Source organism: Barbus barbus, assembly GCF_936440315.1.
Source record: "Barbus barbus genome assembly, chromosome: 7".
Classification (NCBI taxonomy): domain Eukaryota; kingdom Metazoa; phylum Chordata; class Actinopteri; order Cypriniformes; family Cyprinidae; genus Barbus; species Barbus barbus.
Genome location: NC_136735.1, coordinates 37210338 through 37236201, shown reverse-complemented (window position 1 = coordinate 37236201; position 25864 = coordinate 37210338). Strand labels below are relative to the sequence as shown.

The 25864-nt window shown below is 35.5% G+C and overlaps 2 protein-coding genes across 2 annotated transcripts; one reads left to right on the top strand and one right to left on the bottom strand.

The window, feature by feature from the left end:
- Positions 1-371: 371 nt before the first annotated feature.
- LOC306873222 (uncharacterized protein) lies at positions 372-15529 on the top strand. Its single transcript, XM_079422342.1, has 13 exons — positions 372-493; positions 1409-1491; positions 1568-1739; positions 2045-3594; positions 4119-4501; positions 4577-4708; positions 5845-6063; positions 6151-6261; positions 7486-7602; positions 11405-11552; positions 11631-11696; positions 12686-12801; positions 14946-15529. The coding sequence occupies exons 1-13, from the start codon at positions 411-413 to the stop codon at positions 15102-15104; spliced, it is 3339 nt and encodes a 1112-aa protein (XP_079278468.1). The 5' UTR covers positions 372-410; the 3' UTR covers positions 15105-15529.
- On the bottom strand, positions 15524-25575 carry donson (DNA replication fork stabilization factor DONSON). The gene is made up of 10 exons (XM_079422343.1): positions 25133-25575; positions 24608-24688; positions 24331-24528; positions 22769-22947; positions 20554-20732; positions 19677-19776; positions 19467-19592; positions 18604-18802; positions 17668-17883; positions 15524-16522 (listed from the first exon to the last, which is right to left on the bottom strand). Exons 1-10 carry the CDS (start codon positions 25445-25447, stop codon positions 16385-16387), a joined length of 1731 nt encoding a protein of 576 aa, XP_079278469.1. The 5' UTR covers positions 25448-25575; the 3' UTR covers positions 15524-16384.
- Between the last annotated feature and the right edge of the window lie 289 nt (positions 25576-25864).

The window sequence follows — 25864 nt, the reverse complement described above, 5'->3', positions numbered from 1 at the left end:
AAATTAAACATAAGATTAATTGTTCCGTTGTTAGTAATATTACTGGACTGAAGCAAGTTATATTTACCTGATTATGATTTACGTGAATTCTCAAATCTTACATCAAAACTTAGGTAACTTATGTACCATTTCATAAAAATAAGATGAAAATATATTCCACATTAATTTACAGTAGAAATAATAACACAGTTTTTCATCATTATTCTTACGTTAATCGCGTGATGTCGCTCGGTATTATGTTTGATAGGCGAGAGGAAACAAAAAACACAAAGCGGATAAAAGTTATATTTGTTATTAGTCGTCAATATAATTTTTGCATTTTGAATTTGTCGCTGTCATGGCGACCGGAAGAAGAAGCTGCTACTGAGGCATTCTGGGATACTGGCGGACCCAACAACACTTCTACTGCGATGGCGACAGACATCGAGCAGATTTTCAGGGATTTTGTAGTGAATAAGATTAAAGAAATCGAAGATGAAACTCAAGAAATCAGGTAAAATGTCTACTCTTTTACTTGTGCCTTACGACATCGCGTTATAGACACCTGCCCGGCGTTTAAACAAAAGAAGAAGAAGATCGCGTTGTATCAGTATCTGTTAGCCGGCTAGCAAACATTAGCGCTAATGATCGATGTTTACAAGCTCAGTTGCACCGCTCTGGAACACGCTGTTTAAACATTTCCCGATATTGTTGTGTCTGAATGGTTGTGGCTGTATTACCATGGTGCAGTTTTGTTAGTTAACGCAGTTGGTATAGAATGTACTAGAAGGAAACATTTCCAAACATAGTATTAAAGGTTACCATAGTAAACTCAGGTTTCACCAGAATCATTTCATATGGGTTAGTGACAATTCAGAAAGATAACACGTGGATTAAAATGGTTTATTCTTTATGTATGAAAGCACAATTGTTGACACGTGAATCTGATTTAAAGGAATAGTTCACCCAAAATTGAAGAAAGCAATCATTTACTCAACCTGTATAAGTTTCTTTCTTCTGCTGAACACACAATTATATTTTAAAGAATGTTGATAACCAAGCAGTTGACGGTAGCCATTGACTTCCATAGTAGAGAAAACACACCATTGAATTCAGTGGATACTGTGAATAATTTCTATAGGTTTATATAAATAAATAATGACTTGATTTGGTTGGTATTATGGTTACCGGCTGGACACAAAATAATCAATATAAAGAACAACTAAGAATTATGTGAATTGTTTTTATTTATTTATTTATTTTTTAAAGGTCAAAGATCACTAGGAAATGCTTTTAAGTAATTAAGTGTTGTGGTTTATTAATATTCCTGAGAGTAAGAGATTCCTTTGAATTCTGTTGATTTGTACATTTATTACAAACACATTATATGAATCATAAAATCATGTTTTGAATGAGTGTTTTCATTCAGTGTGACAGATGAGCCACAGTCTGAACCTGTGACGGAGATGATAGAATATGGACCTAAGGAAGAAAAAATAAACACACCAACAGGTTAGTTGTCAGTACATCTACGTCTGGGTGTTTTCTGACATGTATTCTGTTGTTAATAACTTTGTCTTCATGGCAGATAAAGTCATGCATACTGACCTCCAAGATAACCATGATAAAGAGGACACCAGCACTAAACACAGGAAGAGTAAAAAGCACAAAAAACACAAAAGCAAAAAGAAGAAAAAGAAGCGCAAAGAAGGAAAAGACAGCAGCTCAGACACAGAGTCTGACAAAGAGACTCAAGAAAGGTGTGATAAAAACTATTAATAATGTTAGTATAATCACCTTGAATTGACGTTACTTTGTGTTTTAGAAGGTAGGGTTAAAATTTGTGTCAATTTATTGGATAAAAGTGTTTATTCTTAACTTTTGATTATTTATACCATCGGATCAGGCACCTGTCGAATGGTTGGGGGGAAAAAATAGGGTCTTTCAAATGAATAAAAAATGAAAGTGATTAATCTCAATGGGTCAGAATTTAATTTTATTTGGACTCTGTGGTTGGTTACAATGTCTTTCTTTCTAATTTGCTGTTTTTCCCCCTGTGTTAAAGTGGAAAGAAAAAGAAGAGAAAGAAAAAGAAAAAAAGCAAAGATGCAGACAAAGTGAAAAGATCTGGCTCTCGATCCGAAAACTCTTCAGCATCAGGTTCTGAATCTGAGTCCGAATCGAAACCTTCAAGTGAAAATACAAAGTCCTCTTCAGCAGCTCAGACTTCAAAGTCCGAGCTCAAAGACTCATGTGGTGTTGGTAAGCCTCAGGAGTTGCCTGACATTATTCCCAAGATGGAGAAAAGCACAGAAAATGAAAGGCCCAAGGAGAAGAAAAGAAGTTCTAGCAGGACATCTAAAGGTAAGAAGAGCTCCAGAGGAAGACGAACCAGATCAAGATCCCCAAAACGACAACGGCGATCAAAGTCAACCTCCCGCTCTAGAAATAGCTCCAAAAAGAAGTCTCATCAACGGAGAGAGAGAAGTAGATCGAGGTCTAAGATACGCAACAGTCGGTCCAGGTCTCATTCTGTGAGAAGAGGCAAACGTTCAAGATCCAGGTCACACTCCAGGCGAGCTAGATCAAGGTCTGTTGTAATCTTAAGGAGGAACAGAATGTCTACATCAAAATCTAAGTCTCGCTCACCACTGCGTGAACGCCGGTCTAGGAGTAAGTCTCAAAGCAGAACGAAACCTTCGAAGTCAAGGTCTGTTTCGAAGTCAAGGTCTGTTTCGAAGTCAAGGTCTGATTTGAAACCAGAAACTGAATCTGTTAAGAATGATACAGATCCAGAGGACAAAAGTGAAAGTTCTGAAATGCAAACAAATGTGCCTCAAGACACAACTGAGAATGGAAAAAGTCCAACAGTGGCTGTGAACTCTGACACCAAGCCATCAGAAACGGCATCCAACATCTCGAATCCTGGTTTCAACACAGGATCTTGGCGACCAGTTCCCTTCTTGGCAGTGCCATCTGAGACCAAGTCTTCCCAAAAGTGCATTATACCTGAGGTGCCTTTGGAAGTGACCAATGTATCTGAAGAACCTTCAACGTTGTCAACCGCCACTCCAAAAGATTCAGAGTGTGCTGCCAACCCTGAGAAGAAAGAAACCAACGCAACTCCAACTTTAACTTCAGTCGAGACGAACTCAACATCACCATCCAAATCTCCCAGTCACAAAATATCCTCAAGATCCAAAGCTGCTGCGCGATCCAGATCAAAGTCTCCATCGAAAAAGAGAAAATCCCTGTCGAAGTCTCGATCGCCCTCTGAAAGGAAATCGCGCAAGTCTAGAACGAGGAGCAAACGCTCGAAATCAAAGTCGCCTAAAAAGAAAAGGTCGAGATCTCGATCGCAAGGCCGTCGGAGGAAATCTCGAAGTCCGGACAGAAGCAGACGGTCGAAATCGAGAAAAAGATCACGCTCTCGTTCGAGGAGATCCCGATCCGGCTCGCGCTGGGGAAGAGGTTTCGGAAGCCGGACGCTAAATCAGCGGGACCGATGGAAAAGAGAACCCAGTCGATCTCCGGTCCTCATTCTCCGTAAGAAAAGATCGGCATCCAGAACTCGCCGTAGCACCAGCAAGACGCCTCCACGTCTTACAGAACTTGGTATGAAGAAACTTCGATATTCTTTTCTTTTACACTAATTATGATTGTTTTTTTAATGTTTTTAGAAAGATGTCTCTCCTGCTCACCAAGACTGCATTTATTAAATCAGTAAAAGCATCATAAATAAACTTGTGAAATATTACAGTTTAAAATAACTGTTTTCGATGTGAATATTTTGTCATTTATAATTTATTCCTATTATGCAGTCTTCAGTGTCACATGATCCTTCAGAAATCATTCTAATATGCTGATTTGCTGCTCAAAAACATTTCTGATTATCAATGTTGAAAACAGTTGTGCTGCTGAATATTTTCATTTTACTATATATTCACATGGAAAACAGTTTATTTAAATTGTAAAAAAAATTAAAAAAATTTTACTGCATTTTTGATCAAAGCAGCTTTGGTGAGCAGAAGAAACATCTTTCAGAAACATAAAAAACTCGTAATTATTCCATCTTTTGCACAGTACTGTATATTGCATTGGTCTTCTCTTAATCTTGTTTTTTCTTTGTCTTTTCCCAGATAAGGAGCAGTTGCTGGAAATAGCTAAGGCTAATGCTGCGGCTATGTGTGCCAAGGCCGGCGTGCCGATCCCAGAGAGTCTCAGGCCCAGATCTATTCTTCAGCTGGCCTTGTCAACCCAAAACCCCACATCCTTGTCTTTACCATTGCCAGTGATGTCAAGCATGACTATGAACGCTGCTATGGCTAGTATGACTGCCGCCACCATGACCGCTGCTTTGTCCAGTATGGGTGTCTTGGCTTCCTTCCCACAACTGGCCCCTTTACCGACAATCATCAACAAGCCGCCATCTTCAGCCGCAACCAATCTCGCCAATATTGAAGAAGCCAAAAAGAAAGTCACGAAACAGGCGAACAGCTTCAGCATTAAAGAGCTAACAGAGGTAAGCGTTGTGCAGGTTCTTGCACTTTGGTGTTTCTTGACCCGCATTGAATCGACACTTTATTTAATCCTTCAGAGATGCAAGAAGATCACCGAGAGTAAGGAAGAGATGGCCATCGCAAAACCACACGTGTCAGACGATGAAGAGGATGAAAGACAATTTGGAGCTTCCCTTAAGGAGAATAAGGGAATTGCATTCAGTCTTGGTGTAAGAGTATCTGTTTTTTAAGACTTGAGTTTAGGTGTGTGCTTCAATCATAATACAATTCAGAACATATTCATCTCGGCATACGCTGTTTATGTTATAAATATGCAGCTTGCTGAGGTGGCGTTTTACTTTTCTAAGCTTCAATTCTGCGTCTTTAACTGTACATGCTCTTTAAATTTAGATCACTTTTGCCATTTTTTATATCAAATTATACTTTTTTTTTATTCTGCATATTAAACAGTGTATGCTGTGATGCCTAAATTAACTTGTAGCATTTAAAACAATTTAATTTCACAAATTTCACACACAAAAACATTGTACTTTGTTTGTTTTATCTTTTATTTGTTTAGACAAAATAGTATAGATTTGTAATATATTTCTTTGAACATGAATTTTGTCAAATTATGCAGCCTTTTGGGGTGGACTCTTACTTTTGTAAGGTATTTTTATTTTAATTTTATTTACATTTATTAGCATTTGTCGGCTTGCGGACCTTTCCCAATCCTGTCCTCCTCTCTCCATCTCTCTCTTAAGTCAAGAACGCCCCCCAAAAATAGCATTTATATCTTATTTGATTTTTTTTTATTATTATTATTATTTTAGTTGGTAATTTGTGTTTGAATTTTTATTTATTTAGACAGAATGATATAAAAAAAATTATGGTTCACATTAAACATAAATTTTATCTCAGATTTTAAAAAATTTAGTGTTATTGGTCAATATTGGATATTTAATTGTGCTTACCAATAATTTTATGTTTTGATTACTTTTGCCATAATCTGATGCTCATTTAAAGTAAATCTTTAAAAACTGTAATAACACCAGCTGATTATAAAATTAATATTTTTGCAAACTGTATATTATAATGCTGTGATGCCTAAATTCCGTTTTAGTGATTTAGTTTTTGTTTTCAAAACGTTTTATCTATAAATGTCAATTTGATTGTGCATGTTTTTGTTTTGTTTGTTTTTTTATATAATATCTTTGCTCATCTAAGTTAATCTAATATTTTAAGTTTATTAAAATATGCTTATTTTATACTTATTTAGACAATATAGTACGGAATTGTGATATTGGCCAGAATTTTAATATTGCTGTGTCCCTACTTGGGTCTCATATGGGCTCTTTTCCTTCAGAACACCTCCATAAAGCCGGGCGTCCGAACCGAAGCGGTCTTTGCTAAGGAGTTCCCGGTGTCCTCCGGCTCCCAGCACAGGAAGAAGGAGGCTGATGGTGCGTATGGAGAATGGGTGCCAGTCGAAAAGAAAATGGAAAAGCCATCTGTATCGACGACTTCTGGGACTGAGGAAACCAGCAAGGACAATGAAAGTGTCTTTCCTGAAGCACCTTCTCAGGTAAGTGTTCAGCTTCTAAAATGCATCAGATTGGTCTCAAATAAGCATTTTGTTCAGCTTGTCTGAGCTCTTGTCTTGTGTTTCTAGCCTGTGGACATCACTTTGGCCGTCAGTGAGAGAGCGGTCGCCCAGAAGAAACTGGCGGAAAACCCTTTCGACATCGATGCCATGTGTATGCTGAATCGGGCTCAGGAGCAAGTACGTTTCGTCTCTAGGACATTGGGTTTAAGAAGCTTATATGTTGAATTTTACATATTTTGCTACTGCTGGGCAGACAAATAAAAATAAAGGCTTTTTCAAAATATTCATAAATATATTTAAATCGTATAAAATTTAATTATTAGATGAAAACCTTATATTAAATATTACTAAATATGATTGTTGAAGTACTACTTACACTAATCTAAAGCGGCTTATAAAAATGACTAAAACTGAAATCTGTATAAAAATATATAGAAATTTTAAAAACAATTATAAAAAAAAATGACAAAAGCACATAAAATGATTAAAACTTAACCTGAAATTAAAATGAAAACTGAAAATTAAAAAATAAAGGCATTCAAAAATATTAATGAATATCATAATAGAGTTTAAATAATATTAACCAAATATTAGATGACGTAATTGCTGACGTACTAAAATGACTAAAAATGGAATAAAATAAAGCTATATAGAAATACACTGCCCTCCAAAAGTTTGGAAACACCCCTGGCAAAGTGTGGTTTTGGACGATATCAGCATAAATCCTTGGTGCAAATACATTAAAGTAACTTAACATTATTATTGAAGACCACCAATAATAATTTTCAAATGTCAAACTCAGACATGCCCCTTTGCCAGCTGTGATGCCTGGTTACTGGTTTAAGCTCGGCCCAGGTTTTTAAAAGATGTTTGGGTCAGCACACCTTAATACTGCAGCTTCAACAATAGAGTCAGTGTTTGAATAAACTGACCGCTCGGACGCCCAGATTATGCAGAGCTGTAATAGCTGCTAATGGTGGATATTTTGCTGAATCGAAAATGTATGTTTTTTCTATGTATAAACTGTTTATGTAATAAAATGTTTTCGTAGTTTGTGTTGTCTCTTATCAGTGCAAAATTATCACAAATTAAAAAGGATTCATTCCAATATTGTCCAAAACCCCACTTTTGAAAAAAAAAAAAAAAATAGCAAAAGCACATAACAGAATTACTAAAACCTGAATTGAAAATGGAAAATATAAAAATAAAACCTCATTTAAAAAGTATTAATAAATACTATAGAAATAAATTAATAACACTGGAGTGCAGTGCCCTCAGCACCATTAAATATGTTTTGGCACATTTTCAAAGATTTCCGTCACAATCAGAGCAGAAAATGTGAAGGTTTGAGACTTTGTTTCCATATTTAGTGATTTTATATTTATTAATTGTCGTTCACAGGTTGATGCATGGGCCCAGTCCAACACGATCCCCGGCCTCTTCACAGGCTCCACCGGCGCTCAAGTGCTCTCATCCGATGAGCTCTCTAACAGCGGCCCGCAGGCCTGGATTAAGAAGGTACAGCCATGAGTCGACGGCACCACTCGTACTATGATGTTGGACATATATTGTGCTTGACAGTTTGTGTTTTGCATCATATTTGTGTGTTAAATTCCCAAGAATCATGCAAGTTGGCATAGCACAGTCAGACCCTTTTGACTTCTTGTGCTTAAATTAAATTTACACTCTTCTGACATACGCTCACGTCACACATGGAGGGTAAAATAGTTCCTGAAACGCTCAAAATACCCATCATCCTCTCTTATAAAGACATATACATAAGATTGTCATCTGTTATTGCTTTGCCAATTGGTGTACCCATCCGAGTCGTTGATCAGAGCGCAGTCCAGTCAGTCACACAAAGAAAGTCCGCTTTTCATGTAATAAGCATTGATTTTGCACTGAAGATGATGTCAGTGTATCCTTGGAAACGGTCTTGCCAAAAGACAGCTCAGAGCTGTGTTTACTGACGTCAGCTGAAAGAAAGAAACGGCAAATAAAACTACAAATATTTGATCTTTTTAGTCTCTCTGGGCGAGGTTGTGGTTGAACAGGTACACCACTTGTGCACGGTCATGCAGATGTTTTATATCTGAAATTCTGTCGTGGCAGATGCAATGATGGATGGGCAGCGCAACTCACTGTACTCCTCTAAAAGTGTCTTTTGAGAGAGGGGAGGAAGGAAGAGGATGTCTCTCCGCCCCCTCCTCTGATTGACCAATGAGGAGAGACGTACACATCAGGATCCGAAATCTGATTGGATGAGCCAGTGTTTGCACACCTGTGACCACACGTTTACAGCCTACAGTTAGATTAATGATCTGTATTAATGTACACTATTGTTTAAAAATATGGGGTCAGTAAGATTTTTTCTTTTTTTTTATGTTTTCACTTCTGCTCACCAAGGCTATTTATTTGATCAAAAATACAGTAAAAATTAAATTTTCAATTTCAAATAGCTGTTTTTTATGTGAATATATTGTAAAATGTAATTGATTTCTGGGATCAAATCTGTATTTTCAGCATCATTATCCAGTCTTCAGTGTCACATGATCTTCAGAAATCATAATAATATACTGATTTACTGCTCAAGAAACATTTCTGAATATTATTAATGTTGAAAAGTTTTTGTACTTGTCAACTTTTGTGATGCATTTTATTTATTTTTTACATTTTATTTTTTGATGAATAGAAAGTTGAAAAGAGCAGCATATATTTAAGTTTGTTTGTAAAATTTCTCAAATTGAAATAAAAAAAGTTATTTAGATGTATTAAAAAATGAAAAAAAATTACAGAAGCAGATAGCAAAATTACTCAAATTTAACAAATTAACATGAAAACACAAAATAAAAAAAAAGGTTATTCTAAATATTCATAAATACTATAATAGGATTTAAATAATTTACAATAGAAATATTGCCTTGACAGCTAAATTTGAATAAAGATATGTAGAAATATTTAAAAATGACAAAAACAGATACTAAAACTTGACTAAATATATAAAAATAAAGAATCATTCAAAATATTCATAAATAGTATAATAGTATTTAAATAATGTAAAATGAATATTAAACGAACTAAAGTGTTGACATACTAAAGATACTTAAACTGAAAATAAAACTATATTGAAATATAGAAAATAAATAATAAAAATGTCAAAAGCACATCATAAAATTACTAAAACTTTAAATAAAAAATAGAAAATATTTGTCTTTGCTGTCAATTTTGATCAATTTCACGCATTCTTGCTAATTAAAAGTAATAGTTACTGACCCCAGATATTGAACAGCAGTGTAGTTATTCATTGAAAATGAGTGTTTTATCATATAGATGTTCCTGTCATTATTATTAAAGCAATAAATCACTTGAAGTTGTATGTTATAGTTATTCTCAGAGTTTTTAGAAACATCTTCTAAAAACCCTTAACCGTAGGAAAATCACTGCCTTAATGTGTTAAACATGTTAAATGTACACAACCCATTTTAATTTAGCAGAGAGAGACGTATTGTCCGGAAGGCTTGAGATGCTGACCGCTGTATAACGCAGACCTTTACATTAAGACACGATAATCCCAGTTTTTATTTAGACTCGGGAGGCTAAATAAACACTAGCAAGATACCATGGTCTCTATACAGAGACACCAAACCAAATACAGCTCAGGGAGTGTTACGGAAATGGCCAAGTTTGCCTAGATACGACAGTCTCAGCGAATCCTGGGATATGTTTGGAGCTCACTCTTGACTTGAGAGCGGGATCCAAACTTTTCAGATGCATTTGATTCCCGGTTTTTAGTCTAAATGTGATCGGCGTGTCAAAAGGGCCTGGTCATGCACTAACTGCAGTCATAAGAATGTGTGGGATTTGGCATCCAGTGGGTGCGAGGTTCAAGCTCATTGCTCGGGTTGGTGGGTTGGGGACACGGATGGACGAGGGGTGGGGGCTCACAGTTTGACCTGTGAACTCTCACCCCTCTGTATGGAAACTTGTTGCAGGGTCAGTCCTTGTAGCTGCCTCTTTGCCATGGTCACAGTCAGGCCCCTTCTATTCACGTCAGATGCTCGGCCGATGATGGGGGCCTAGGTACGTACGTCCTCCAGCACCCTTCCTTCTATTCATGTGGATTTGTGTGTGAACTGATGCATTTCTGCCTTGTCCTCCTGTTTGTTTGCACTGAACCGACTCAGAGCCTGAGATCTGTTCAGGACGGTGTTCATGCTTCGCCTGCTGAAGGCTTGCACCTTATTACTCTTGAGTGACGGAGAATATACACTACCACTCAAAAGATCAGAATTATGTTGGATGTTTTTGAATGAAGTCTCTTCTGCTCATCAAGGCTGTTTATTTGATTGAAAATATGGGGAAAATTGTGAAATATTATTACTGTTTAAAACCTGTTTCCTATGTGAGTATCTGTTAAAATGTTTGGATTCTTGTTTGTATTTCCAGCATCATTTCTCCAGTCTTCAGTGTCACATGATTCTTCAGAAATCATTCTAATATACTGATTAGCTGCTCAAGAAACATTTCTGATTATTAGCAATGTTGAAAAACAAATATTTTTGTGGAAATCGTGATGCACTTTATTTTTTTAGGGTTTTTTGAGGAACGGAAAGTTTAAATGAACAGCATTTATATGAAATGGAAATCTTTTGTAACATTATAAATGTCTTTTAATGTCACTTTTGATCAGTTTAATGCATCCATGCTGAATAAAAGTAATGAAAAAATAAAATAAAATCTTACATATACTAAAAATGTGTTTCCACATAAATAGTAAGCAGCAAAAACTTTATCAATGATAATCAGAAATGTTTGTTGATCAGTAAATCAGTATATTAGAATAATTTCTGAAGATCATGTGACACTGAAGACTGGAGTAATGATGCTATATGATGATAGAAACCGGCGATTTTAAATTGCAATACCACATATATTGCCGTTTTAGTGCATTTTTGATCAAATAAATGAAGCCTTGGTGAGCAGAAGTGACTTCGTTTAAAAACATGACAAATCTTAATTATTCCAAACTTTTGGCCGGTAGTGTATGTGTATATATATTTATTTATATTTGTAATTTAGTCATTTAGACCTGCAGCAGGTGAGAAATAAAGAACTCTGCATTTAAACATTTAGCATATTCTTAAAATAGTTCAAACAGAAATTCACAAGGCTTTTGTATCTAATATCTAATATTAATTTAAACAGCTCCAGTTGAAGTGACGTGACCTGACTTCACCGAATGAGCCATTCTCTCACTGCTTCCCGTTTCTCTTGGTTTGCCTCTCTTTCTCTCTGTCTGGATCTGTCCCGTTCCACTCAGGACCAGTTCCTGCGGGCGGCACCGGTCTCGGGCGGGATGGGGGAGCTACTGATGAGGAAGATGGGATGGAGGTCAGGGGAGGGTTTGGGGAAGCACAGGGAAGGAACGGTGGAGCCCATCGTTATCGACTTCAAAACCGACCGCAAGGGTACGAAAAGACCTGCAGGAATCATCAAATCATATTATCATCACTGAGATCACGATGCTGATGTGTCTGTCCACACAGGCCTTGTAGCAGAAGGAGAAAAAACCCAGAAATCTGGCAACATTGTTGTGATGAAGGATCTTCTCGGTGAGTGTTTGATCACAAGACGTGTGTTTCTGGATGAACAATGTTACTAGATGATCCAAATCTGTTGTTTTGGGACCTTTACATTAAAATCTACAGTATGAATTTATTTGATACACACGGCCTATCAATGATCAAAATAATCAAAACTTTGCTCTAAAACCGGTTTCACACGATCTCCTCCATGTCCTCTGTCGTCTGATTGATAGTTTAGAGCTTTTTAATCCAGTAAAAGCTCTTTTAGTGTAATTGTAGAAACATCCAGCTTCAGCTTCGTGTCTTTTTTCTGTCAAATCTTGACTGATTTTTATGATTTTGATCAAGTAAAGGTCATATCTCCAGATGAACTCTTACTGGACTGAAGCAGCTCAGCTTTACTTGATTCTCCATCAATCGTTTTCTAGTAAAATCAGTGCGTCTCAAATCTGATCATCAGGATCTTTTGAGGAGCGTTTGTTTCCAGAAGCTTTACTTTCTCTGTTCCTCAGCGGAGGAATGATCTTCACAAGCCTCCAAAACATCTCACATCTTTATTTCTTCATCTCTCAATCAGCATTGCATTGCATTATATGTTTGGATCATTTCAATCTCATCTTACTAAGACGTATTATTGGAGATATAGAGTGATATTTAGATCATTTTATGTCAACATCTGCTGCACTGTTAGAAAGATATCATTGATTTGCATTACAAGCATCAGAATTTCATCATAGAAATATCAGCATCTGCACCAAATTTCATATTTTTGTCTCAGAATAAAATTGAGCTGTTTTTCCTCCATATTCTCACTGTATCAGAATATACGAGCCATAAAAGCCTGATGGATCAAACAAAAACAAGCATAAAACTTGTTTCTTTAGACTTTCACATTTTGCCTAAAGGTTCAATAAACTGTTCCATTAAAAAAAAATGTTGAGTTCACAATCCTAACCCTACCCAAGTCTACACTCCAGCGGGTTTATGGGGATTTGGATCTGATGTTTATTGTGCAGGGAAGCATCCGGTGTCTGCTCTGATGGAGATGTGCAATAAGAAGAAGTGGCCACAGCCTGAGTTTGTGATGGTGCACCACAGCGGACCAGACCACCGCAAGAACTTCCTCTTCAAGGTTAGTCATTATTTTAAATATTTCATAGTGTTTTGCATTATAAATGATGTAAAACCAGTAGTTTTAAATGAATTGGAATATTATCATTGAAACTACAGCTGCACAATATTTGGGAAAAAACTGACACTGATATTTAGTTTTTCTGCCATATGGAAAAACTACAATGTCCACTGTATGACTTTGGAAATATTTAATCATTCTAGAGTGGTTATGGTGATTTTGTAGGGAGTGCATTTACATAGAAAATAACTGCAAAATAGCTTTTCACTCTCAAGACTTTTTTGAGTGTGGCTCATCCTTTCAGGGCTAAACTGTTTAGTTTAATTTGAGTGTTCACACTTGGTTTACTCTTTACGATTACCAGCTCAAACTACTTTCAGTAACAATAAAATGAGTTGAAAATCTCTGAGAAATCAGGTGACATTTCCATTGTGTTTAATAATCCCGTATTTCAATATTTGTATTGTTAAATGTATCATTAAAATAATTTTATTAAACTATGTATTATTATTCTATGCATTTTATATGAAATAAAATAATTATTCGATATTTTTTAAATAAATAAAATGACTATTATTAAAGTAATAAAAATACTAATATGTTAAATATTTGGGTTAATCTCTGTCATCATCGTATTAAATTTTTAATATTTGTTGTGAAGTGAAATAATACATAAAAATCTTAAAATAAGATGTGACCCTGGGGGCGTATTACAGAAAGTTTCTTATCTTAGGTCTTAATTTAAGATATGATGTTAAATTAGGATTTTTCACAAATTCCTATTACAGAAGCAAATCTTAACTTGATTTGGGATTCTCATCATATCTTACAAAATAGTATCTGATCTCTAGTTAGGAAATCTTAAATGGCATCATCAAGCTGGACAATCCACTCAGGTCTGTTACCAAGCAACCAACACTTCTGCTGATGAGGGAAACTAAAGCTACTTCACTTTGAAAATCTCCTTTTGCTAAATAACATAAGGCATTATTCACTTGCACTACAGCCAGTAATGCTCCGTGACTCTTGCTGGTCTCTATGATGCTGGTTGCAGTTCCTGTGCTAACTCTAATATGTTGTGCGGCAGGCTGTAATTACCAGAATATAACATCTTCAGGGTCCTCCAAGAGACTTTCTACCATTAAACATCCTCGTTTTTCATTTTCAGCTATTAATAAATGTAATACCATTGTCGGACAGCATGGTTGTAAGCGTTTTTTCCCGTTAGCTTTCAAATAATTTTGAAGTTAGGACAGCTGTGGGGTTGTCCTGAAGTTAAGACAGTTTTTAGGGGTTTTTGTCAAGTTAGGAGGTTTCTGTAATAACGCTTTCCTATCTGTAGTTAAGATAAGGTAACACACTTAGGAAATGCTGTTCTGTAATAGCTTTTGTCCTAAATGTGGTCCTAACTGAAATTATTAAGCAGATAAGATACGATTTTAAAGTTAGGATCTTTCTGTAATACGCCCCCTGGAGCACAAAAGCAGTCATAAGGGTCAATTTTTTGAAATTGAGATTTCTACATCATCTGAAGCTGAATAAATAATCTCTCCATTGATGTATGGTTTGTTAGGATAGGACAATATTTGTCTGAGATACAACTATTAGAAAATCTGGAATCTGAGGGAGCAAAAAAATCTAAATATTGGGAAAATCTCCTTTTAAAGTTGTTCAAATGAAGTTCTTAGCAATGCATATTACTAATCAAAAATGAAGTTTTAAAAAAATACAAACTATCTTCATGGAACATGATCTTAATATCCTAATGATTTTTGTCATAAAAGGGAAATGTATCATTTTGATCCATACAATGTATTGTTGGCTATTGCTACAGATATACCTGTGTTACTCATGACTGCTTTTGTGCTGCAGGGTCATATATTACTACTGTAATACTATTGCATTGTAAAATAAAACAAAATACTATAATTTCCTTTTAAAGTATAACTATATATTACAATAATGTTTACCAAATATAAATTATTTTGGCGAAAAACCACCGGGAGCACCTAAAGCTTATCTTTTATTGACTACAGCTGCTTTATAAACGCTTCCTATCACAGGTTTGGGAAGATGCTGAAGAATGTTTTTGAAGATGTGTGTGTGTGTGTGTGTGTGTGTGTGTGTGTGTGTGTGTTTATCAGGTGATGGTGAACGGATGTGATTATCAGCCTCAGACGGCCAGTCCGAATAAGAAACATGCGAAGGCGATGGCAGCGACGGTGGCTCTGCAGGCGATGGGAGAGGTGGCTGGAGACGGCGTTCACACGGGCCCCGTCTTCACTGCGGCCACCAGCACATGACACGCTCCATTCATTTCACTTCTCGTGTTTCCGTTAAAGCAATATCATCTCCATAATGCATATCTAGTAGTGCTTTTGTAATTTTAGTTCATTTTCTTCAACCATGTCGCCCTTGATTTGGTAAAGCGATGGCGTCTGCACGACAGTGAAATGAAAGCATGTACACTAATCTTCGTATTTGACTAGGTTTGAACCGTGAAGGTATGTGTTTGATGCATTTGACTGAACGGCATTATCGTTTGAAACTTGCGTCTGCTCTTGTAAATGTTTCATGCATGCTGTAAAATTTTTATCTTTATAAATGTTTTTTATTTTCCAGCCCCAGTCTGTTACATCATCTTTTATTTCTGAAGGCTTGTGTTCTGTTGCTGGCAGAGAACATGTTTTTGTGATGAAACAGAATAAATGGAAAATCTTGTCACTGGAAAATGATGCTCTTTATTGTGTCCGGTCAGCTTCATATGTACGGTTTAGAAAAATGACATCAGTTACAAGGTCATTTACGTTCGCTTTACAAGAAGGTTGAGTAGCTTTGTACAAAATATGTAAAGCTTGATTTAGGTCATCAGTTTCAGTGTTAAATTCATACAAACTGCAAAAAAAAACTAAAAATACTGTGTATTCTTAATTTTCAATTTTAGCAATGATGTAGTTTATAATCAGGATTTGTGGGGGTCTTAATTCACCCATCCACAAATTAAGGCCTTAAATTAGAGCAGAAAGACTTTATGAATATAAGTAATGGCATTACATGTTGCATGTGCTGCAAAAATTACAATCGTCCTCTGTTTTTGTTTTCTAATATAAATATATAAATATTCTTAAAGATAATTCACTTGCGATGCAAATGTAAAGTAACATCTTGAAAAATGAAACAAAATTGAGTTTATGCTTAAAACAGGAGAAAATGTCGATGAGGAATGAAAATTAGTGTTTCCTTGATTTTTGAGCCAATTATCAGATCTATTCTTGTAATCAAACTTCATTTTCTGTCAAAAAACAAAAAGAAAACCTCAAAGAATTTGATATCACTTGTATCTTAAAGAGGTTACTCCACATTAGTAGATCTACACAGGCTTTGCTTTTACTGAGCCCTATTATGCCTTACGCTTTAATGATCAGGTACAACAAAATACTTTAAGAACATACAGAAAAATGAACAGCACCATTTACAGCTATAGAAATGAATAGCATCATATTCAAAGGTTCAAGAGGTTTATATAAAACTAATTACAAATTCCCCATTTCAGTCTCTATTAATGTTTTCCCAGAGCTGGATCTCAGGACTTCCAGCTGTACGAATAGTCTCTCATGTGCAGCTGTCTGAGCGCACTCTTTCCCAGCATGCTCGGCGTGGCCAGCTGCTGAATGGAGCTCTGCTGGAGGCCACACCTGCCCAGATCCTGTACCACAGACTCCTGGAAACCAAAGACCAAATCAGAGCATGAGCGCTTCTGACCACACAGACATGAGACACAAAACAAAATAACATGCAATACTGACGAGATGAACTGCTTAACCGGTGTTTGGGAATGCAATGGGCACTAGGTTTACTTTATTTACACATCTGCATTATTTCCAACAGTTTTGTGGACAGATGTTTACAGCATTTCACCGGTATTCCGCCAAAATAAAAGCTGTGTGTTTAGGGCTTGAAAGTGAATAATTAATGACAGAAATATTACTATTATTATAACTTATAACTTAATTTTCATATACAGTACATTTTAATTTATAACAAAAATACATTTCAATATTTTTCATAATTAGTTATAACTAGCAATATTAATACAATTATTTATAAAATATTATATAAACTAAAATATGTATTTATATAATGTATTAATTTAAAATTATAATTTATTTAGTAAACTATAAATTATGAAAACTATAGAAAACAATACCTTTTTTCTTTTACAATGTTAAATTATGTTCTTTAAACACAGCATTTTTAAAACAATTTTAAATTTAAAAAACTACTACTACTAAAATAATAAAAATAACGGTTCAACTCAAAATGTAGCAAAATAATCCATTTAATTTTTTGGCAGTCATGCAGCCCTAAAGAATAATAAATAAATCCACTTATATTTATAAAACCACTTATAATAAAAACACGCATAATAAAACCATGAATATTTTATCTGTTTACTAGTGCGTCATGTGACTGATAGCCAACATCAGAGAAGCGTGAATTTGCAAATGTGTTGCTTAATTGAAATATCTTAAAATTTGAGGGGTATTTCAAGAAAATAAGAGGTATGCCTGACAATAAAAGTTTGGGAATTCCTGGACTAGAATTTGAATGCATTTGCACACTGAAAAAAATTATTTGAGGAAAAAAAACAAACATTGGTGTATGTTTTACATGCATTACATTCAGTTTCTCTACTTCAAAATTCCATATTTAATTTAATATGTGACTTACCGTTTTCTTTGTAATTACATAATCAAATTCTGAGTAAAAATTGTTTTAAGTAAATCCTACAACTTTTTCTCCAGTGTAAATGTAACTAATTCCACGTGCTCACAGAGCTAAAACAGTGCATGAGTTTGAACGCACCAGCTGCTGAGGGTCAGAGGTCTGGCTGAGGGGCACGTTCAGGATGGCCGTGGGCTCGTGAGTGTACAGACCCACAGAAAACTCTCCTTTCTGAGCGGGTTTGAGGAGCTGTGTCAGCGCGTGGAGCGTGTGGGGCATGATGGGTCCTGTCACCTCCAGACTGCACACGTCCTGATAGCCCGCTCTCACCCGAGTCTTCACATTCACAGTCCGGGCCTGAAGACACAGACGAATCGCTTTCATTAGAAAAAAAAAACATGATGTAACCTGGGTCCAGTTATAGCCTCAATAACAAAAACTGATGCTGGTAAAAAAAAAAAAAAAAAAAAAATATATATATATATACACACTAAATATAAATACAACAACATCATAATAAAATAAAATTAAGTGTTAAAAAAATAATAAAATGCAATAAATATAAATAAATGTAGAATACAATAAAATGCAAAAGTTAAATACAATAAATAAAATTAAAATGCAAAAAGGAAAATCAAATGCAATAATTTTTAAAATAAAAATACAATATAAAAGTAAAATGCAATAAATAAAATTTAAAAACAAAAAGGAAAATAAAATGCAATAAATATAAAACTAAAATGCAATAAAATTTAAAATGAAAACAATACAATATAAAAGTAAAATAAACAAAATTAAAACGAAAAAATACAATGCAAGAAAATATAAAGTAAATTTCAAAATATAAAACAATAAACAAATTAAAAATAAGGAAAAATTAAATGTAATAAAACACAAAAGTCTAAAACAAAGTATAAAATACAATAAATCAAAATAAAAAAAATTTAATATAATAAAAACAGCAATTAAATGTGCGAAAACATCAGTCTACCTCAGTGATAAAAGCAAAAATAAACCCGTTTGAATGCTAAGAATATGACAACACAAATCTAGAGGGTGAAAGACGGGGCCTCGTACCTTGAGCGTGTGCAGTGTGGCCCCTCTGAAGGCTGTAGGGGCCAGTAGAGTTGGAGGAAGCCCCGCCTGAGAACCGGCTCCTGCCACCAAACTCTTACAGTTAATGAGGAAGTTAAGCAGCGTGAAGGTGTTCGAACCCTCCACCAACACCACGGACTCCGGTCTGTGGTCCAAACACACCTCTCTGTGCTCCTTACGACTGCGGCGCGACTTAAGGAACGAGATCAGGTGAACTGAGCTTTCAGGGCTAATAAACTACAGGGTGTTTCACATATAACACATGATGCCATGTAGGGTTATAATACTTCACTAAAACTAACACCATTACAATTTTTTTTTATTTATGCACTTTTTAACGCCATGCCAGAATCAAGGCTATTTTCATGGCGATCTCAGAATAAATTACACAAGGTATACAATTAAAATTATATTATGGCAGTTTCAGATCTATACTAGACAAAAATTCTAAAATACATTCAGGTGATACATTTTTAAACAAATCAGTTAAACACACCTCTGAATAAAACATTTGTCTATTAAATTAAAAACAGTACAATCCAATAAAATATAAATGTTAACTAAAATAATTTAAACTAACTTATTTGAATTCAAATTTCTAAATTTTGTTCAACTTAACGAAGTACTAAAATATCAAACGAAAATGAAATTAATAAATAGAAATTAATAAAAAAAAAATACACATTTAAAAAAATAAAAACAAATAAAAAGAACAACAAAAATGATTATCTGTAACTAAAATTGTTTTAATTAAATTAAGAAAATATTTCATTAAAAAAACAATTACATAATCAGATTTCGTAATTAAAGAAACCACTGCATAAACACATGATTGTAAAGGATACAGTTTGATAGAAATGGCATCTGGTTTCTTGATCTTGTCTTGGACGCCCATCTCCTTCAGCCAGGAAAATCCACCGTCATCATCATCATCTTCATCATCCTCCTCGTTTTCACTGCGCTCGCTTAGTCTGTCAAATCAAAGATGATGAATGCATTGATGAGCACTGAAAGCAGATCAGCATCCCATCAGCGGAGAGCGGTCCTGTACTCACCCCGCGCCGCTGGCTGACGACTCGTCTTCAGTCTGACCGCTCTCACTCCGCTCTCTGCTCTTCCTCTTCTCCGCCAGCAGAGGGAGAGAGAACTCTATCCCTGAACACAAACACACCGATCCACAGCCGCTCAAGACTTCAGAAAGCAATAACAACACTCCAGGATGTGCATTACAGTGACTGACTCTTCTTAACAAGGACACTGTTAACTGTGCTAAAATCACTCAAAAACTAATTCATGTTTTATTAAAACCAAGGGTGCAATCAAACATTTTCAAATAAGGTTCAGGTTTTTAAATATTTCTGCTTCAAATTATAACTATGCATAAGCCTACTTTAAAAATAATATATTATTAATATTATAAAAATATTTTATATTAGTGCTGTCAAACGATTAATCACATCCAAAAATGTTTGTTTACATAATATACGTGCGTGTACTGTGTATATTTACTATGTATATATAAATAAACATGCATGTATATTTAAGAAAAATATTACATTTATATATGATATAATTTATATGAATATAAATATACACATGTAAATACATTTAGATATTTTCTAAATATATGCGGTATGTGTGTGTCTATATATTCACATCATAAATATACACAGTACACACATATTATGTAAACAAAACTTTTATTTTGGATGTGATTAATAATTTCACAGCACTAATATATATACAGTATTTCACAGTATACAAAGTTCAAAATGTTGAAACATCGTTTTTTCCCCCACTGAAAGAATTTTTGTTATTACACAGAGTAAAGTACCGAAAAAAGTTAGCGTTGGGTAACTGCACCAAATTTCAGGTACAGATACCGGTACTGTAGCGGTTAAAATGTGAATGGTACCCAACCCTAGCTCTTACCTTCCGCTTTCATGGCCTCGCGCAGCCCTCTAGTGGTGGGGGACAGCAGTGCGCTGATGCCTTTGGCGCCGCTCAGACCGGCCGCTCTGAACAGCACCGTGAACTGATACGAGCACAGATAGAAATACGGACAGAGTCGAGCCTTCAGCAGATTGTAGAGAGACGTCAGACTCACAGACCTACAACACACACAAAACCTCAGTCAGAAACAAAAACACACAGACCAGCATTAAAGGGATATTTCACACAAATTAAACACGAATTGTTGAATAAATTATGTTATTGTTTTCTTTGCACACAAAAAGTATTCTCGTAGCATCGTAAAATTACGGTAAAATTATCGTAAAACCGCTGATTATTTTACCGATGTCCTTACTATGTTTCTGAACCTGGGAACATTTCAGTAGTGTTGCTGTCTATGAAGGGTCAGAGAGCTCTTAGAATTCATCAAAAACATCTTAATTTGTTTTCCAAAGACGAACGAAGGTCTTACGGGTTTGGAACGACATGATGGTGTGTAATTAATGACAGAATTTTCATTTTTAGGTGAACTAACCTTTTAACATTCATGCATGTAGGGATAGACGATATGGGCTTAAAAATATATGACGATAGTTTCTGGTATTTATTGTTATTATTGATAACGATTTATTGATAACGATATCAATGACAATAATTCAGGGAATCTTAAGCATCCACTAAGAGACAAAAAAAAAATCCTGTTTCTTTAGAGAAAAGTATTTGACTATTTTTACTCTGGTGTTGTGAGCATTACTGAGTACACACGTAATGTAATGACTGTTTAATTCATACTGGAAGCGGGAAGGCGCCCTTGCTCCAGGAAATCCCTAATATGGACAAAGGTATCCAGTTATAGCTGAATAAAATGCAGATAGAGAAATTTTAAGACAACATTCGATTGTGACAATATAGGGTTTATCTGTGTTCTTAAAGCAATCTTGGTTATTTTTATAAGGATAAAGTATATTTATAATGCAATGCTAATCAACATAGCCTTTATCACTGTATTTAATACTATAAAATAGTATGATTTCTGCCTCATTCGGTGATATGAAACCACGTCTCATCACAAAAAGTTATTTCAAACGCTTGACCGATTTTATGAATTTAATTTGGAGAAGCATGTCAATAAATTATATCTTTGTTGGACAACAGGCTCATACACATGCAAAACTGTGCTACTGTAGTACATTTATTCAAGGCTCAGACCGATTTTTTGTCGCGCTGTACAACGCAAATCAGTTCCAGACTGTAGGAGGAGCACCTCGTTTAGCGATAAACTCCTCCTCAATTCATGTCCGCCTTCCGCAATGTCTCTCCAGTCGCACACAAAAATATGACAACAACTAGGTTTTATCGTTATTATCTCGAGATAATTTTACCGATATATCGCAAACTAGGGATGCACGCTATTGGATTTTGCCGATATCTGATATACCAATATTTTTCAACTAATTTTGGGCGATAGCCAATACCGATATATTTCCTTTTGTTTAGAAACAACACTAAGTCTCTCCTGTGTGGAAATTATAAACAAATTTTTTAATTTTGGATAGTTTAAACTTTGTTAGAATTAAACAAACAATAACTAAGTTATTTTAGGATGACAGTACATTGAAAGCTTTGAAAATAATTATAAATCAACTAATATATATATATATATATATATATATATATATATATATATATATATATATATATATATATATATATATATGATGCAGTGGTAACCTTAAAATATTATTTTAAGATTTAACATTTGTAGATGAGGCAAAAGAGTTGTAAAAATTCTGAAAACCTTCTGGGAATTAAAAAATTAAAATAAATTACACATTAATGAATAAATCTGTATAAAATTTAATTTACAAGTGTCATGTTTTTCATGCATTTTTTTTATTTTATTCATGCTATAGCTTCTGACCTTTAAATCAAAACATACTAATGATTTTATTTTACATTGATGACGTCGTGATCTAATCGCTAGCACACCCTGAGCACATGTGAGTTAATCCTCTTATCGGCAAAATTTTTCATATCGGGCCAGTGCCGATATTTACATTTCACGCCATTAGCGGCCGATTCAGATATCGGTCCGATAATATTGTGCATCCCTAAGATATTATGCATCGATAAAATATCACCCATCCCTACATGCATGTGCCAGAAACTACACAAACTCATTCCTCTCTCGTACCAGTCGCTCATCAGACTCTGCTGCAGCGCTGAGTCCTGCGCCCACGGTATGCACTTGCCAGAGAACTTGCGTTCTGCACCGATCCGCGGGAAGAGCGAGAGCCAGGGCAGCGACGGGTGCTGCCAGTACTGAAGACACTGATGAAACTCCCAGCGCAGCTCCGTACAGCCCCGCGGCTCCTGAAACACACACCACAACTACTTAAACACACACTTTATACATCAGACTGATCTCATCCTATTGGAATGTATTAACTATGTACTTCTGGAAAAGCTCTAAAAATTATATAATGAAATATGGTTACACTTTATTTTAAGGTGTACAGTGTAATTATACATTTAAGTACTGAGTAATATGAATTAACTACATGTACATGGTTAGGGTTTGGTTTAAGGTTACTTGCATGCAATTATGCATAATTTATTGTTATTATAAAAGCAAGTACATGTAACGTGGACACGTTACATGTACATTTAAAAAAAATAAAGCTTTAAACAAATAAATACTAAAAAGATAGTCACCTTAAAACTATATAAAACTGTACACAAAATAATTTAAAACAAAAATACACATTTTTATATTACATATAAAAACAACTATCAACAATTTAGCTAATTTATATAAAAATTGTATTTAAAATATTACAATAATTATAAAAAAAATACAAATACTAAAGCCATAGGAAAGCACTCATAGAAAGTATTTAAAAATATCTTACATTATGTATTAAAATAATGAAAATATCATTAATAATAAGATAATAAAACAATATTAGAGATAAAATAGTATATTTTATTTATTTAATAATATAAAATAAAATGCAAATGCTCAAACAACAAAAACTACACACTAAAACTATAAAACTCTGTGTGTGTGTGTGTGTCCATAAGTTCACGTGCTGAGATGAGGACGCCTACCTGCTTATATTTGAGAAAGCAACCATGTATTTTCGCAGGCGAGTGTTTATTGTCCTTACATTTCATCATTCAAAACGTTTAATGTTATATTTTCTTTTTACTCAGTTACAGCGATGTTTTTATTCATATTAGGGATTTCCTGGAACGTCATCAGTTCTATTACTTCTGTGACACATATGTGGATTTTCTGCGCGACGGCGCCCTCTGGCGTACGGTATGAATGAAACACATTACATGTGTTTATAGCGCTCAATAATGGCCAATCCATCCTATTTTGGGAACAAATCAGAAAAAATAATACCTCTCTCAAAAGAAATATTAATCAGACATATAATAATCCATGCTTTTTCCAGTATGCAGAGTTTTTTGTTGTTAATTTGTTGCAAAAAACACTGATGTGCCAAGCGATCAGAACAAAACTGTAAACCGTGGCACGTATTGAACGGTGGACTAACTGTATTGTTGAATCCCTAGTATAGACCTTGTTTTATAAATAAAAGTTATATAAAAATCATAAAAACTAAATACAATGTTTTTAAATGTAAAATAAAAATAGAAGTGTAAATCATTTATCAGTAGGCTGACTTCTACTACTAGTTTGAGATAGTCTACAGAACATATCCTTCCCTATAACCGTGTCCTGACCTGTATTTGAGCAGGTAAGCTGGAGAACTCGGCCCTGCAGTGAGAGCTCAAGCCCTGCGCCTCCTCCTGCGCCTTCAGATGCTCAGCCCACGAGAACGACTGAGGAGACGTGAACAACAGACGTGTTTTCAGAGACCAATCGGCCGGGAACTCCAGACACACTTCAGCTGGAGCCGCGTCACAAACCGCCTCTGGACTCTAGAGACAAACACACGTCAGTGAACCTCATCAACACAGATCAACCACAACAGAAGTCATGAGGAACTGTGACAGACACCTTCAGCACTGGAGCGGATCTCTCCGGCTCAAACAGGTCCTCCTCAAACAAACCAGCATCTTCAGGGAGACAAGCAGGCGTCTGCAGACAGATCACAACACAATTACCACATGTACATCCGTCCTGTAAACATGCCAAACTAAGTTAAAGATAACATTATTATTATTATTATTATTATTATGAGTAAATATCATTATATGCTTAAACATTAAGATTTGTTCTCATAGAATCAGAAATTACTGAAGTAGTCAAACATGTTCATTAGAAGGGGGTGACCCAATACTTTTGGCAATATAGTGTGTATACATATATACACACACACACACACACACACACACACACGATACAAACACAGTCAGTCACATACACATACACACACTCACTCACACACACACACACACACACACACACACACGATACACACTCAGTCACACACACGATACACACACACACACACACACACACACACACACACACACACACACACAGACACACACACACGGAGTACAGTTGAGTGTAATGTACCGTTCTCTCGTGTTGTTTCTGTAGCTCGGTGTTGATCAGTTCCTCTCTCAGTAATGTTCCGGTGTTCGGGAGTTTCTCGTCCAGGGCACCGCTGTGTGATGGCGGTCTCTTCTTGGGGCTGTTGACCGTGTTCTCGATGCTGGCGAACGGATTCCTGCGCTTCCCGCCGCCGCTCGCTCGGTCCGGTGCGTTCAGAAGCGGCCCCGGTGAGAACCGACGAACCCCGTCCACCGTCCTCCGCACGCGCTTCCGTCTCATCCGCAGGACATCGGACGGTTTTTTAAAGCTGGGAGAGTAGCAGCTCAACTCCGCCATTCTGAGCGTCCCGGTCGATTATTCTTGAGTGAAACGGGAACTGCTCTGTTTTGTTTGGACCGCAGCGCTCAAAATTTCGCGCGTAGCGGCATTGCGTCAGCGCGTTGCGTGATGACGCAAATAAGCGGAACCAGCGAAACACCCGACAAATGTAAAGTCTCTACTGTCTCATGTTTGTTTTTCCACAGTAACACATTAAAGAAAGTAAAATATGCATACATTGTCTTTAACAAATAACTAGTCCATAAAATACTCCATGCATTCTGGTAGATTGCCTAAAGTGTAGTTTAGTTTCGTTTTGCACATACATTGTCCAGAAAGATTGTGTAGGCACACGAAGATTTTGTGGACTATAATCATAACTTCACTAATATAATATAATATAATATAATATAATATAATATAATATAATATAAT